The sequence below is a fragment of the Myotis nattereri genome (assembly GCF_964212035.1).
Source record: "Myotis nattereri genome assembly, chromosome: 5".
NCBI lineage: Eukaryota > Metazoa > Chordata > Mammalia > Chiroptera > Vespertilionidae > Myotis > Myotis nattereri.
Genome location: NC_138080.1, coordinates 16,926,866 through 16,940,721, shown reverse-complemented (window position 1 = coordinate 16,940,721; position 13,856 = coordinate 16,926,866). Strand labels below are relative to the sequence as shown.

The window sequence follows — 13,856 nt, the reverse complement described above, 5'->3', positions numbered from 1 at the left end:
AGATGGTTGGACACTTAGCTATATATACTAGAGGCCCGGTGCACAAAAATTTGTGCACTCGGGGCCGGAGGTGTCCTTCAGCCTGGCCTGTGTCCTCTTGTAGTCTGGGACCCCTTGGGAGATGTCCACTTGCCAGAGGGGAGCAGGCCTAAGTTGTGGTCAGACATCCTTAGCGCTGCTGAGGAGGCAGGAGAAGCTCCCACCACCACTGCTGTACTGGCAGCTGGCAGCCTGGCTTGTGGCTGGGCAGAGCTCCCCCTGTGGGAGCACACTGACCACCAGGGGACAGCTCCTGCATTGAGCATCTGCCCCCTGGTGGTCAGTGTGTGTCATAGTGACCAGTCATTCCCAGTCGTTCTGCTGTTAGGGTCAATTTGCATATTACCCTTTTATTATATAGGATAGAGGCCTGGTGAATGGGTGGGGGCCGGCTGGTCTGCCCTGAAGGGTGTCCCAGATCAGGGTGGGGGTCCCGCTGGGGTGCCTGTCCAGCCTGGGTGAGGGGCTGATGGGTGTTTGCAGGCTGGTCACACCCCCTTCAGGGTGGGGGTCCCCACTGGGATGCCTGGCCAGCCTGAGTGAGGGGCTAATGGCTATTTGCAGGCTGGCCACACTCCATTTAGGGTGGGTGTCCCCACTGGGGTTCCTGGCCAGTCTGGGTGAGGGGCTGAGGGCTGTTTTCAGGCTGGCCAAGCCCCCCCGGTGACAGAAGCTCCCAGCCTCTTCTTTTTATTTTTTTATTCTGGGATTTATTTACCTTCTATAATTGAAATTTTGTAGCCTTGAGAGGAGCTCAGAGCTGGCCAGGGTGGGCAGGAGGGAAACTTGGCTTCCTCCATTGCCAGGGGCAACCCACTCCTGCTCGCTCCAGCTCTGTGGCCAAGGCTGGCTGAAAGCAGGTATCTGGGGTTTATTTGCCGTCTATAATTGAAACTTTTTTGCTTTGAGGGGAGCTCAGAGCCAGCTGCGGCAGGCAGGAAGCTTGGCTTCCTCCATCATTGGGGCTACCAAGCCTTCTGCTCGCTCCAGGTCCTTGGCTGCCAGCCGCCATCTTGGTTGGGTTAATTTGCAGATAGTAGCTCTGATTGGCTGGTGGGCGTGGCTTAAGGTGTAACAAAGGTATGGTCAATTTGCATGTTTGCCTTTTATTAGTGTAGATGGTTCTGGATCATTGGACAGAATAAATATTTGAAAGCCTTGGGTAGAAAATTGGTATGCCTAAAACGTGAGTTTTGGAAGATTAATCTGGAAAAGGTCAGTTTTGAGACAATTATTTCATAGTTATCAGTGTTTTCTTTAAATTGATTATTTAAATTTTTTCAATATAAGACAGTCATTTATAAGGAGTATACCTTATACCCTTCAACTCATAGTTTTAAAGCTTGAAAGGATTATTGCAATCCAACAGAAGCTTAGGAAAAATAAAGTGATTTTCCTTTGAAGTAGATAGACACCTGTCTCCTAGCTATTGTCTTGGATTTGTTCTTTTCTATTTTGTTATTTCTGAGTTGTGCAGTCGAGTATTATCTCCATAGAGTCAGAGGAGGCAAAGGAAGAAATAGAAAGTTAATGCAATGCATTTTGTGATTAGAATTTTAAGAAAGACAAGAAAAATACCTATTGATAGCCTAGCTCAGGGTTTCATAAACTTCTATATATATAAAAGCCTAAGACTGAACGACCAAATGACAGGTTGACTGGTTGCTATGACCACCACATGGAAGACACTCAATGCAAGAGTTGCCCCCTGGTGGTTCATGCTCCCACAGGGGGAGTGCTTCTCAGCTGACTGACCCATCCTGGCGGCCCACCAGCCCGGCAGCAGCCACTCCCTCCCTCAGTATTCCTGCAGGTCCAATCTCTAGAGAACGGGCCAGGCACCGGAGGACTGGCGCCACTGGCATGATCCTGACAGCGCCACTGGCCTCCTGGAAGTCAGTTTCAGGCACCGTGGCGGCTTCCCCTCCTTAGATGCTCTAAGGAAGAAATAATATAAAAGTGGCTGCCATGTGACTCCCAACAACTGGCGTGAACATCAGCGGGATAGATCCAGATCCTGGAACAGCAAGGGCATTCCACCACCCACCCAGAGGGCCGATTTCATCCTGCCCCACCCCCCACCCCCTCGGAATGGGTGCCAGATGCAGGGCTCATGGCTGGCGAGCACCACTATGGCGGCACAAGCCTCTTTCAACAGGACTGACTGGGTGCGAGCCCGCAGCAGGCGCAGCAGGGTCAGGATGAGCTAGAGCAGCAGGCAGGAGCAGCAGGTGGTGTTGGACCAGTACCCACAGGCCATGCAGAGGGACCCCACCAGTGAACAGATTCATTCACTGGGCCTCTAGTTTTATATAAAGGACTACATAGCATTATTTTAGGCTTTGTGGGCCATATTGTCTCTGTTTGAAGCTACTCAACACTGACATTGTAGTGTGGAAAGCAGCCATAGACAATATGAAAACAAATGGGCATGGCTGTGTTCCAATAAAACTTTATTTACAAAACTAGGCAGGGGGCAAGATTTGGCCTGTTGGCTGTAGTTTGCTGACCCTGGTCTATGAAAATGAATTCCAGAGTGAGACTGATCAATAGGAGTTAAGGATTTTCTAGTGAACTTGGGCCATGCTCATTCTCCTTGTACTCAGGCTCTAGTGCTCAGTGAAATGACTAACATTATCTTTCTACATGAGCTATGTGGGGATTCATTATAAGTGAAAAACACCCAAATTCCTTGACTACCACAACACCAGCTATCTAGGTTTTTTTCCTTCTAAAATTGTTTATTCTGGCTCACCAGGATTTTGACAAAATTGTCAGCCGTGTATAACCTATTTTCCTTATTAGTACACCTAAAGGAGCTATTTTACTTCTGAACATTATACAAATTAACAATTATTTACAACAGCATAAATATATATTATGTTAGTTTCCCCTGGGGTCACATCAATTGAAATCACAATCACAGATAATTGGTCACAGTGATGGTTTATAGTCTTTTATAGCAAAAGAGCTAGAGAAGCAGCCCTATAAATCTAAATATTTAAGGGACCCCAGGCTTGTCTGAAAGCTGTTCCCGTGTAGCTATTATCTCTCTATATAAAACACTAATATGCAAATAGACCGAACAGCAGAACAACTGAACAACTGGTTGCTATGACCACCAGAGTGCATGTGTGGAACATGGCGGGAGTCAACCATGGCGGGATGGTGGAGCAGGTGAGCGGTGGCCCAGACCAAGGCGGGGCACCGGTCACTGTCATTGGGGCAAGCCTCTGGTGGTTACTGAAAATTCTTTGCTCCCATGTGCAGCGGTAACCCTGATCTCTCCACACCATCAGCAGGAGTGAGCAGCGAGTGCAGGCCCTGATAACCCCTCAGGGCTTCTCCACCTCCCCCTGCTCCTGAAGGGCGATTGGGCTGACAGCTGCCTCTCACACCCGCTGCCAGCACCCGGCACTGGTCCTGATCACTCTATGCTGTCAGCAGGTGCAAGTGGGGCCAGTGCCATCAGTGCATGGGAGCAGCAGTGGCGGTGGCAGCGGCTGGAGTGGGGCTGCGGGCAGATAGGGGGCTGGAGGCCATGGCCATAGGGCCCGGGCTTGGACATGGAGGATGGGCCAAGAACCGCCCCTGTGCCCACCACAGCCTCGATGCCCACAGTTCCTCTCAAGGTGCATGAATTTGTGCACTGGGTTCCTAGTAATCTTATATTTGCCCACTGGGTCACCTCTTATTTTTTTTTTTCTCATTTACCTCTGATGATACAGTTTTTCATTTTATTGGAGCCCTTATGTCCATCTTTCCATGATGACTTGACTCAAGACCACAGGGGGCATTGTGGGAAGAATATACGAGTGACATGAACAGTGATACCTTTGAACTTTTCCTTCCCCCAAACTTTTAGGCAAGATTCCTGGATGTGGCAGGTAAGCCCTAAGATCTGCACAGAGTCTTAGCAGAAGGCAACATCCAAACAAGAGAAGAAAGTTTAATAATAAGACTGTATACAAAGGGGCAGCAAGGGTAGGACCCTAGAGGGATATTGCAATGCCCTCGGCACTGGCTACCACACTTTGTTTGGGACTTAAGGGGCCGGGGTAGAGAGTGGTGACTAGGACCTGACAGGGCTGCAAGGCAGAGGCTCTGAGCTTCGGGAGAAGGAGAGAGGATGCTGGACAAGAGACAAAGCTGGAGGCTTCCCCCCTGCCCACACTCCTGCCTGTGCCTCCTGTTGGAAATCTAACCAGAGATCAAGGGCCAAAGGAGAACATTGTTGCAGTTCACACAGGTCAGTTTTCTAGAGTGCAGAGTTGGGTGAATCAGGGCGGAGAGTAGGAAAGGAAAGCGTATGTCCCGCCCACCCTACTTCTCTTGTCCCAAGAGGTAAGTTATTTTCTTGTCTTTTACTTACCTGCAAGGTTAAAAAGCTACCAACCCTTTGGCTCCCTTTTCATAAGAGGCTTATCCGAAATCCATTTTAAAGTAGTGGTAACAAGTGGGTTTGAAGCCAGATTGCCTGCCCTCAATTCCTGGTGCTACCACTTTCTAGCAGTTGCTTGGCACATTATTTAAAGTTTCTGTGCTTTTGTTTCCTCATTTTCAAAGTGAGAATAATAATAGCACCCACCTCATGTGCTCACTGATGGTACATGAATTACCTACCAGCTTGGGAGAGTGCCTGGCACATAGCAGGCATTGCAGACACAGGGTAGCTCCTTTTCATACAGACCCTGCTGATCTCTGACGGCTGTTTGGACATGCACACCCTCCAGTGACCAGCCTTGGTTTAATATTGGAGTCTGCAGTGTGTAGCACACACCCACATACTACAATTCATGTGCAGCCACCACAACCATGATACTCTGGTTTTATTTCTAATACGTTCTCACTTGAGATTTGTGGGGAAGCTCTTTCCAGAGAAGCTAAGGGAATTGTCTACAGTCTAATCTTGTTTGAGTGCTTTCCTTTGCTTCATTTCTCAGCCTCAGTTAGTGCCCTGTGCTAATTCATGCTCTTCTTGTACTGGGGCTGTTTAATTGTAGAGAATTCTCCATCTGAATTCAGCAGCATAAGACCAGATTCAGCAATATCTGTAATGTTAAAAAAAAAATACCTCCAAAGCTTTATATATTCTGATCCCAATCAGCGACTATATGTATCTATGCGAAGCTGATGCGTAAGGAGGTTCATTCCACCTCGATTCGAGTTCTCTGAGATGTTCTGCTCCAGCTCCCAGTCAGCAACCCAGACAGTAACTCCACTCCTGTCACCTTGAAGGGCTTGACGCAGTGCATTAGTTATCCATTGCTCTGTAACAAATTGCCCCAATCGATGGCTTAAAACAATAGCCATGTATCAGGGGAGATGCCATGATCATGAAGGTGGCTTTTCCAGGGTGAGGCTTATCCATTGCACTTCGGATGTGCTGACCCCTGTGACTTCCCCAAACATGGGAAACTCGGCTGCATAATTTGTGGTAGTGGGAGACTGCACTGCAAAACAAAACAACAAAACAAAACAAACTCCACACACACATACAAAACAAAACAAAACAGTAGCCATGTGTTATTCTACTGTTTCTGTCAGTCAGAAATTCAGGCATGAGTTAGCTGGATGCCTCTGCTCTGGGTCTCCGACAAGCTTGCAATGGAGATATTGGCCTGGGATGTGATCATATGGAGGCCCGCTGGGGAAGGGTGCTCTTCCTGGTGCACTCCCGTGGCTGTTGGCAGGACTCCGGTCTGTTGGTCAAAGATATCAGTTCCTTGCCAACATGGGTCTCTCCCCACAGTGCAACTCACAACAGGACAGCTGGCTTTGCTCAGAGCAAGGGAGCAAATGAGCCAGAGGGGGCGCCCAAGGTACTGTCTTTTTTGTCACCTAATCTCAGAAATGACCTGCATCTCCTCTGCCACATTCTATTTGCTTGAAGTAAATCACTAAATCCAGGCCACACTCAGGGAGAGGCCTTACTGAAGGCTGTGCATACCAGGAGGTGGGGACACTGGAGACACTCTGAGAGGCAGCCGCCACAAGTGGCATAGCGAGTTGTACAGGTTTCCATAGTTTTTGATGGGAAGAGAAAGCCCGCCCCCCCCCCCCGCCCCCCCTCCCCCTACACACCACCACCAAGTTGAGTTCCTCTGACTATTGAAAAATATCTCCATGGTTACCTTCTATTTTGCATTTTGCATTAAACAATGAAAAATCGTTTGCAGCCGCCCGCAATAGGCTGTAGCCACCTAGGGTTGCTGGTTACCCTTTCACTCTCTTTTTTATGTGGACCACAGTGATCAATGTTGCTTTTGTCACTATCGGAAAGTTCAACTACAACTACCACTTCAGTCATCCCTTCTTTAGGCAGCTCTGAGAATCTTCCACTATTTCCAGGCTTTCTCTGTCACCTCTGACCTTAAACCTTTCAAAGGTATTGTCACAACCCCAAAGTGGCAAGTCCACAATGGAACTGTTCAGGTCTGTGCTTCCTCCCCCTCATCCCTGGCTCTGCCACCCGTGACTCACGGCAGCTGGAGTCTCTGGAGAGAAGGTCACCCTTCCTTCCCCCGCTGACCAGTTGTCCAGTTACATTGATTTGGGGAACTGGGTGATCTGGTTGCAGCTGTAGAAACTGGAAGGATAGGATTAAAATCCTGCATTTACCAATTATTTACTTCACTGTTAAGTGTCAGAGACACAGGGTAGGGTTGAGCAGTGGTCGGCAAATTGCTGCCCCTTGAGTGTGGCTCTTCCACAAAATACCACGTGCGGGCGCGCACGCACAGTGTGATTGAAACTTCGTGGCCACACTCAAGGGGCCAAAGAGCCGCATGTGGCTCTCGAGCAGCAGTTTGCCGACCACTGGGGTAGGGAACGTAACTGAAGAGACAGGTGGAAAGCTCTGAATGCTAAGCTGAGTTACTTATTTATGTTGTAGAGACTCATTACAATATTCTTTAAGGAAAGGAGTGGATTTAGGAAGTTACCTTGGGCACAATTCTCTCCTCCTTCCCTCTCTTCTTTTGGTTGTTCCCTCCCACCTCTCTCTTTTTCTTCCTTCGGTCCTATTTGTGGAATGGGGAGAATGAAGGAAACTTTTACTGATCTATCTGCCCCAAAGAATTAGCTCCCTCTTTGGGATCAGCCCAGCATTTTTGTTCTTCTGCCCAAGCGCTCAGATGCCTTCAGCTTGGTTACAAGTCACCTTGTCCTATCTCACCATGGACTAGGGTCCCTCAAAGGGAGTAAGGAGTTCTGTTATTAAGTGTTTTTGCATTTTTCATGGTACATAATATAAGGCATTACACTCCATAGATGTTCCATGAATTACCACTGAATTAGTTCATTAAGGGAATATAAAAGAGAAGGGAAAAATTGAGAGATAATTTGACTTTTTGAAGGCAGCCTTGATCGCCTCAGTAATCCTCCCCTCCTGGTATACACACCTTTGTGTAAACATAGACCTAGTGTCTCCCTTTCATCAAATAGCATGTAGAAAAAGTAGTGGAATGTCACATCTGATGTAGGTGACAAAACTACTGTAGCTTCCTTCTAGGGGACGCTCTCTTGCTCTCTCCTAGACTGCTTACCTTAGAAACAAGCCCCCAGCAGAGGCACTGAGGGCCGCCCATGTGCCCATGACCACCAAAACCTGGAAGCAGATTTAGTGCACAATGAACTCAAAGCTTCCACCAACAGCTTCACTGCAACCTCAACCTCTCCAGGGTTATTGAGCCAGAGACACCCAACTAAATCGTGCCAGATTCGGGCACATGGAAACCGGAGATGCCAAATGTTTGCTGTATTAAGCTAAATGTGGGGGGTAATTTGTTACACAGCAATAGATAATACAGTCAGCAGAAATCATCAACCTGCCCTAACCATCCACCACTGAGTTTTGTACCCACTGTGAATGCTCTTACTCTCAACCTCTATATTTTATTGGGCCTTTAAGGTAAGAGTTATGGGCGGGGTGGCTAGAATAGAGGACTGGGATGCACCAGGTAGATCTCCAGTGGTCTGAGAAGGCACTGGGAGAGAAAGAGGGAGAGGGTGAGGGAGAGGGAGAGAGAGAGAGATGGCTTTAGCAGCTGATAGCAATCAGACCACAAGCCCCTCACAGCCCCATCACCAAGGCAATGTGATAGTTGGGGATTTTGTGGATGTCGCAGAAGCTGTGTCTTTTATGACTTCTGTCCTCGGGAAACATCTGACCTAATTTTGCTCGGAGGTGAGTTGTCAGGGAAAGGGTGGGGACAGTGGCTTCATGCCACCCCCCACCCCCCGGGGAAGGACAGCCTACTGGTTGTTCTCTCCTTGCATTAATTTTTTTTTTTTTCAGCTTATGCATCTGTGTCCTTAGGGACAGCGGCCATGCCTGTGACATTTTTGTGCCTAGATGCCATGAATTGAGTGCCTGAAAAATGCTTTTTGATATAAGGAAACAGACCCCAGTGTAGGCAAAGCAAACAGACCGTGAAAGGTGGTAATGTGCAATGTTCCTGTCTTCCTGCTACCTGTTTAGCAGAAGCTGGCCAGCCAGGTGACCCAATCCCAAGGGTAGCAGATGTACAAGCCAAGGCTGAGCTCCCCAGTGGCGATGTCACTCCCATTGGGGCACGCAGCTCACTCATTAGCTAATGAGGGTGCCAAAGGGAGATAAACACCCAGTAGGCAGCCTCTCCTGGGCGCTGACCTTTTTTTCTGAAGAAGCCACTGCAGGCAGGCAGGCCAGGGAGGAGGAGGAGGGCCAGAGAGAATGGCCTGGCTTCTGCAAAGAGGGCCCGGATGCCATGCCTTTGTAACTTGGCAAACAGAATTTGATGCTGTTTGAATTTGCAAACTAATGATAAGAAATAATTGCTAAATAGCTCAATAACTGACAGGAAATTACCCTTGTTTCTCCATAACAATGTGGCAAGAGGATTCAATTAAGGCTACTGTAGATTAAAAAAAAAGTTTGTTTACACGATTCATTTCCAAGTTGACAATAGATGGGAGAGATGGGAGGGCTGGGGAAAGGAGGGGCCCGTGGGTTTAACACCCTCTGTGTGCAGATGTCTGTTGAGGCAGATTGGGCCTCTCCATTCAGACTGTTCCTGTAAAGAACTCTGAAGAGACAGAGAAGAGAGAGGCCAGGAGGATAATGTCTGCTCCCGCTGCTTGAGGAGCTTAAGCAGAGGTCAGTTGAAAACCAATGAGAAGAGTGATCTGACTCTCATCCCTCCCATCTCCACCTCGATGGGTGGCCTAGAGCTAGTGGGAAGGGTCCACTGGCACTGAGTCCTCAGCAAGTACTTGGTGCTGAACGGCAGCCTCTCTCAACATTTGCCCAAACTCTCCTTTCACTGCATCTTTCCCAGATTTGACGTAGGGGCTCCCCAGGACCAAATGCTGGTCTTGGGTTTCATTCTGAGGGACCTAGACTTAACTGAGAAAGGTTCACAGTTTTTGCTTCTTCCAAGGGTGTTTGCAGTTTGAGAAAGTTCTTAAAAACCAAAACTCTTTTTTTAAAAAATATATTTCTTTATTGATTTCAGAGAGGAAGGAAGAAAGAGAGATAGAAATATCAACGATGAGAGAGGATCATCGATTGGCTGCCTCCTGCACACCCCCCATCAGGGATGGAGCCCGCAACCCAGGCATGTGCCCCTGGCCGGAATCAAACCCGGGACCCTTCAGTCTGCAGGCCAATGCTCCATCCACTGAGCCAAGCCGGTCAGGGCCAAAACTCTTTTAAAACCCAAGAAATGAGCCTCTCCTGGTGGGTTTACTATTACCTGGGGGAGATAATTTAGTTCCAGGGGGTCCTGCAAGACGCCCCCTAGAGGTGCATCCTGGGTCACTAGCTTCACTGTCCCATTGGGCACAAGAAGACCAGGGACTCAGGGGCAGGAGAAGAGAGAAATTCTAAAATTCACTGCAATGCCACGAGCCTGAATCTGTTCAATGTCCCAGCCCTCCTTTCCTGGTGGGGCAGAAAAGATGTAGCCCTTGTAGAAGACAGACTGAATTCAGACCCCCTGCTCACTCACCTACAGCACGTGCTGGCTGTGTGGCCTTGGGCACAGCGGTCATCCTCCCATGCCTCCGTTTCCACTTCTGTAGAATGAGGGTCATCATGGCAAGGGGTCAGAGGGATCTAGTGGGTGTGACCATGCCCAGCACAGAGCCTGACACGCAGCAGAGAGGCTCTTGATAAGGGATAGAAACTCATTCACCAGACATGGCTGCCGTGTTCTCAACTTCCCCAGAACGTTCTGCCCCCAGGTCGCCAGGGCAGCATAAAAGCTTTGGGGCCAGATGGACGAGGGTTTGAATCTCAGCTCAGCTTCTGCAACTGAACATCCAAAAAAAAAAAAAATACCCTTATAATGAGTCAATTTTCTTTGGGAAAAAATTATTCACATTCATCAGAATTGCCCCCCAATTTCTCCTGATGAATGACCCTAATATTTGAAGGACAGGAGAGTAATGGGGAGGCAGTGCCAGATGGGTAGGGAGGTGAGCTATTTCGGGCAAACAGTGACTCAGTGCTATGAACACCAGATGGCAGGAGCCCTCCCCAGCCTGTGGTTTAGGGGTCTCTCATTTCCGGAGGCACCAAGGAAATGATAGCAGGAGAGAAGCTGTAGCAAAACTTGTCATCATTAATGCAGTCAGCATCCCTGTGTGATCCAAAGCTCAGGGTTTTCCCCTTCTGAATAAGCCCAGGGAACCCAGCGAGCCGCCTTTGCAGCTCCTCCCAACTTAGAGAGGCGAATCAGCGTCGCAATTTATTGTTTCTTACTGCAGAGTTCTCAGAGCAGAAAGCTGAATTTTCATCTGCACATTCACATTCTGGTCAGATTCAACCCGTACCCCCCCTCCATCGCCTCCTCCACCTCCCCCACCCCAGAGAAGCAGTTTGTGGGAGCGGGGCTTGGTTTCCCGGCCTTGGAACCCAATTACAGTTGGCTGTTGTGAAATTAACGTTCACAGCCATGAAATTATGCTATAGACGCTTTATAGAAATCACTCAATCAAAGAGAGTGAAACCGTTTTTATATGGTAATCATTTCCTACCATCAAACTTCATAGGAAAGAACAGTTTGATTGAACCACCTAGTTAAACTGTGTATGAAATTAGTCATTCTCACCATAAACAGTGTTCTGCTGCCTTCACAGACAAAAGCTAACAGAATCAAGGTAGTAATTGGCTGGGAAACGACAGGTCCTAATTCCTGCCGAATTGTATTCCTGCTCTTTTTATCATCAAGCTAGAAATCCTAGAGTTAAGTGCTTTGTGGTGGGTATTTTCTACCTTCTTCTAAGGGGGTCCAACAGAGTGGCAGAGCCAGGGCAAGAATCTAGCTTTTGAACCCTTGTCCTAGTAACTAACAATGAGGCCATGGGTACAGGACTCACCCTCTTGTGTAAAATCGGGAACAGGACTCGATCTCTTCTTGGTCTCAAGCAATGTTATTAGGTGAAATCTGTCTCTAATTCTGCAACATGAAAAGGGAGCCGTCAAAGGAACCTGCTTCTTGGAGAGATGAAGCATGGAATGGGAAAAACTACAGACGATGCCAAAATCAGCGCCTTCATAGGAAGACAGGGCCATGTTAGTAGATGGAAAAAAATTAAAATTTCAGAAAACAAGATCTCTAAGTTTCTTCTACTAAACAAACACTGATCCACTTCAAATGCATTTTATCAACATCGCCTTTCCCTTTCGAATAGCAGCTATGAGGGTCACTAGTTCACATACCAGGGTCTCCCTTTCACCTTTTGCTGAATCTCAGACTTTCTCTCTACCCACCTTGCTGATCTCAAGCCAGTTCCTGATCTTGTCTTGGGATGTACTCAGGCATGCTGGATACCTGTGCTTTAGGTATGTTAAGGACTCAGGCATGCTGGAAACCTGTGCTTTAGGTATGTTAACGACTCAGGCATGACGGTGTCATTAGTTTCTGCCAAAATCTTATAAACCCTGATCTTGTGATCTTAGTGAGGGTTCCAGGTGTTTTGGTAGTGACAGACTTCATTTTTACTAGATTTTTCAACAGTTTATAAATCAGTTTCACTATCTCATTAAATTTTCTTAACTACTCCTATGAGGTATTATTTTTTAAAATTTCTTAAAATATATTTTTTATTTTTAAATTACAGTTGACATACAATATTATATTAGTATCAGGTGTACAACATAGTGATTAGACATTTATATACCGTACACACTGATCATCCCGATAAGTCTGGTACCTATCTGACACCAGACATAGTTATTACAATATTATTGATTTTATTACCTGTGCTATACTTATATCCTTGTGACTATTTTTTAACTGACAGTTTGTACATATTAATCTCTTCCCCCCCTTTTTTTTTGCCCATTCTCCCACCCCCCTCTCCTATCTGGTGAACTTTAAAATGCTCTTTGTATCTATGAGTTATTATTGCCAATATACAGATAAGAAGATAAAGGGTCAAAGGGGTGAAATGAGTTTGTTGAGTTGCTCAATTAGAAAACTGGCAGTCCAGGAGGAGGACTCAGATAATGGCAGAGGCAGGGTGAGGACTCTGCACATCGCAGAGAACTTAAAGTAACAGAAATCACAACAATAAAAGGCAGACACAGGCCAGCTGGGGTTTGGGCTGGATTTGTCTTGATGGTTTTACTCACATGCCTGCGGTCTCAGCTGGACCTTCATCTCCTGGTGCCCACCCTCACTCCATAGCTCTTTCATCCTCCAGGGGGCTGGCCTGGACTTCTTAGGAGCCTGGTGGTCTCAGGTTCCAGGAGCAGGAAGGTAGAAGCTGCAAGGCACTGCCATGGCTTTGGAACTTATACGATATCACCTCTACCATGATCTATGGGTCAAAGCAAGTCATGAGGCTAACCTAGATTCAGCACTGGGGACATAGACTCCACTTCTCGATGGGAGGAGATGCGATGTACCGTGATCATGGGTTCCCTACCATAAATGGCTACCAGAAGGTAGAATTTTGGTACATTGATATACACCCGCAGTGGACCTACATGGACATGGGTCTTTTGAGTAGACAGATAAACCTGGAGAAGATAGGAACAAATTTCTCGGGCATGTTCTAAAATGGAAGACGGGGCTACTGGGACATTGCAGGCTAATGGAACGAGCTCTGGATTAGATTACTGAGATGGGGTTCTTGCCCTATGTGGGGTGTAAACCAGCTGAATGAGCCATGTCAGTACCTTATTGTCCTGAGTTTCAACCTAGTTGCCTCCTTCCTCTCCTCCTCCTCCTCCTCCTCCTCCTCCTTCTTCTTCTTCTTCTTCTTCTTCTTCTTCTTCTTCTTCTTCTTCTTCTTCTTCTTCTTCTTCTCCTTCTCCTTCTCCTTCTCCTTCTCCTTCTCCTTCTCCTCCTCCTTCTTCTTCTTTCAGCATTTTTATTTTTTAAAATTATTTTTATTTTTTAACAATTTCAATTATAGTTGACATTCAATATTACATTACTTTCAGGTGTACAACAAAGTGGTTAGACACTTATATAACTTACCAAGTGACCCTACTCTTCTGTAATAAGAGTTTAATGAACTTCCCAATATCCTCCCTGCACAGTTGGTATGATCACGTGAAATAATAAGTTAAGCAATCCATGGAGGGTGTACAGCTCCTTAACAAGGTCCACAAATTTTAAGACACTGGGAGAGAAGAAGAGGATGGGACCTAGTGAGGAGACCAAGGCAGGACTAATTAAGCATCACACTCTTGATTTGCTGATGGGATCTTCTAGGAAGTTCTCGCTCTCCCCATACATGCACCATCTAGATATATAAGTCTCTCTGTGAATTTCCTATACTCACAAGTCACATGGCACTTCCTGCTCAGGATTGGCTAG

General features: G+C 47.1%; 1 protein-coding gene across 1 annotated transcript in view; it reads right to left on the bottom strand.

The window, feature by feature from the left end:
• The window catches only part of LOC308519346 (uncharacterized protein), a gene marked incomplete at both ends in the record, with an annotated part of 18,837 nt that extends 8,721 nt beyond the window's left edge, over positions 1-10,116 (bottom strand). Inside the window, 3 exon segments of the mRNA XM_081091315.1 lie at positions 7,587-7,648; positions 9,777-9,850; positions 10,032-10,116. Of these exon segments, the coding sequence (XP_080947441.1) occupies positions 7,587-7,648; positions 9,777-9,850; positions 10,032-10,116 (221 nt within the window).
• Between the last annotated feature and the right edge of the window lie 3,740 nt (positions 10,117-13,856).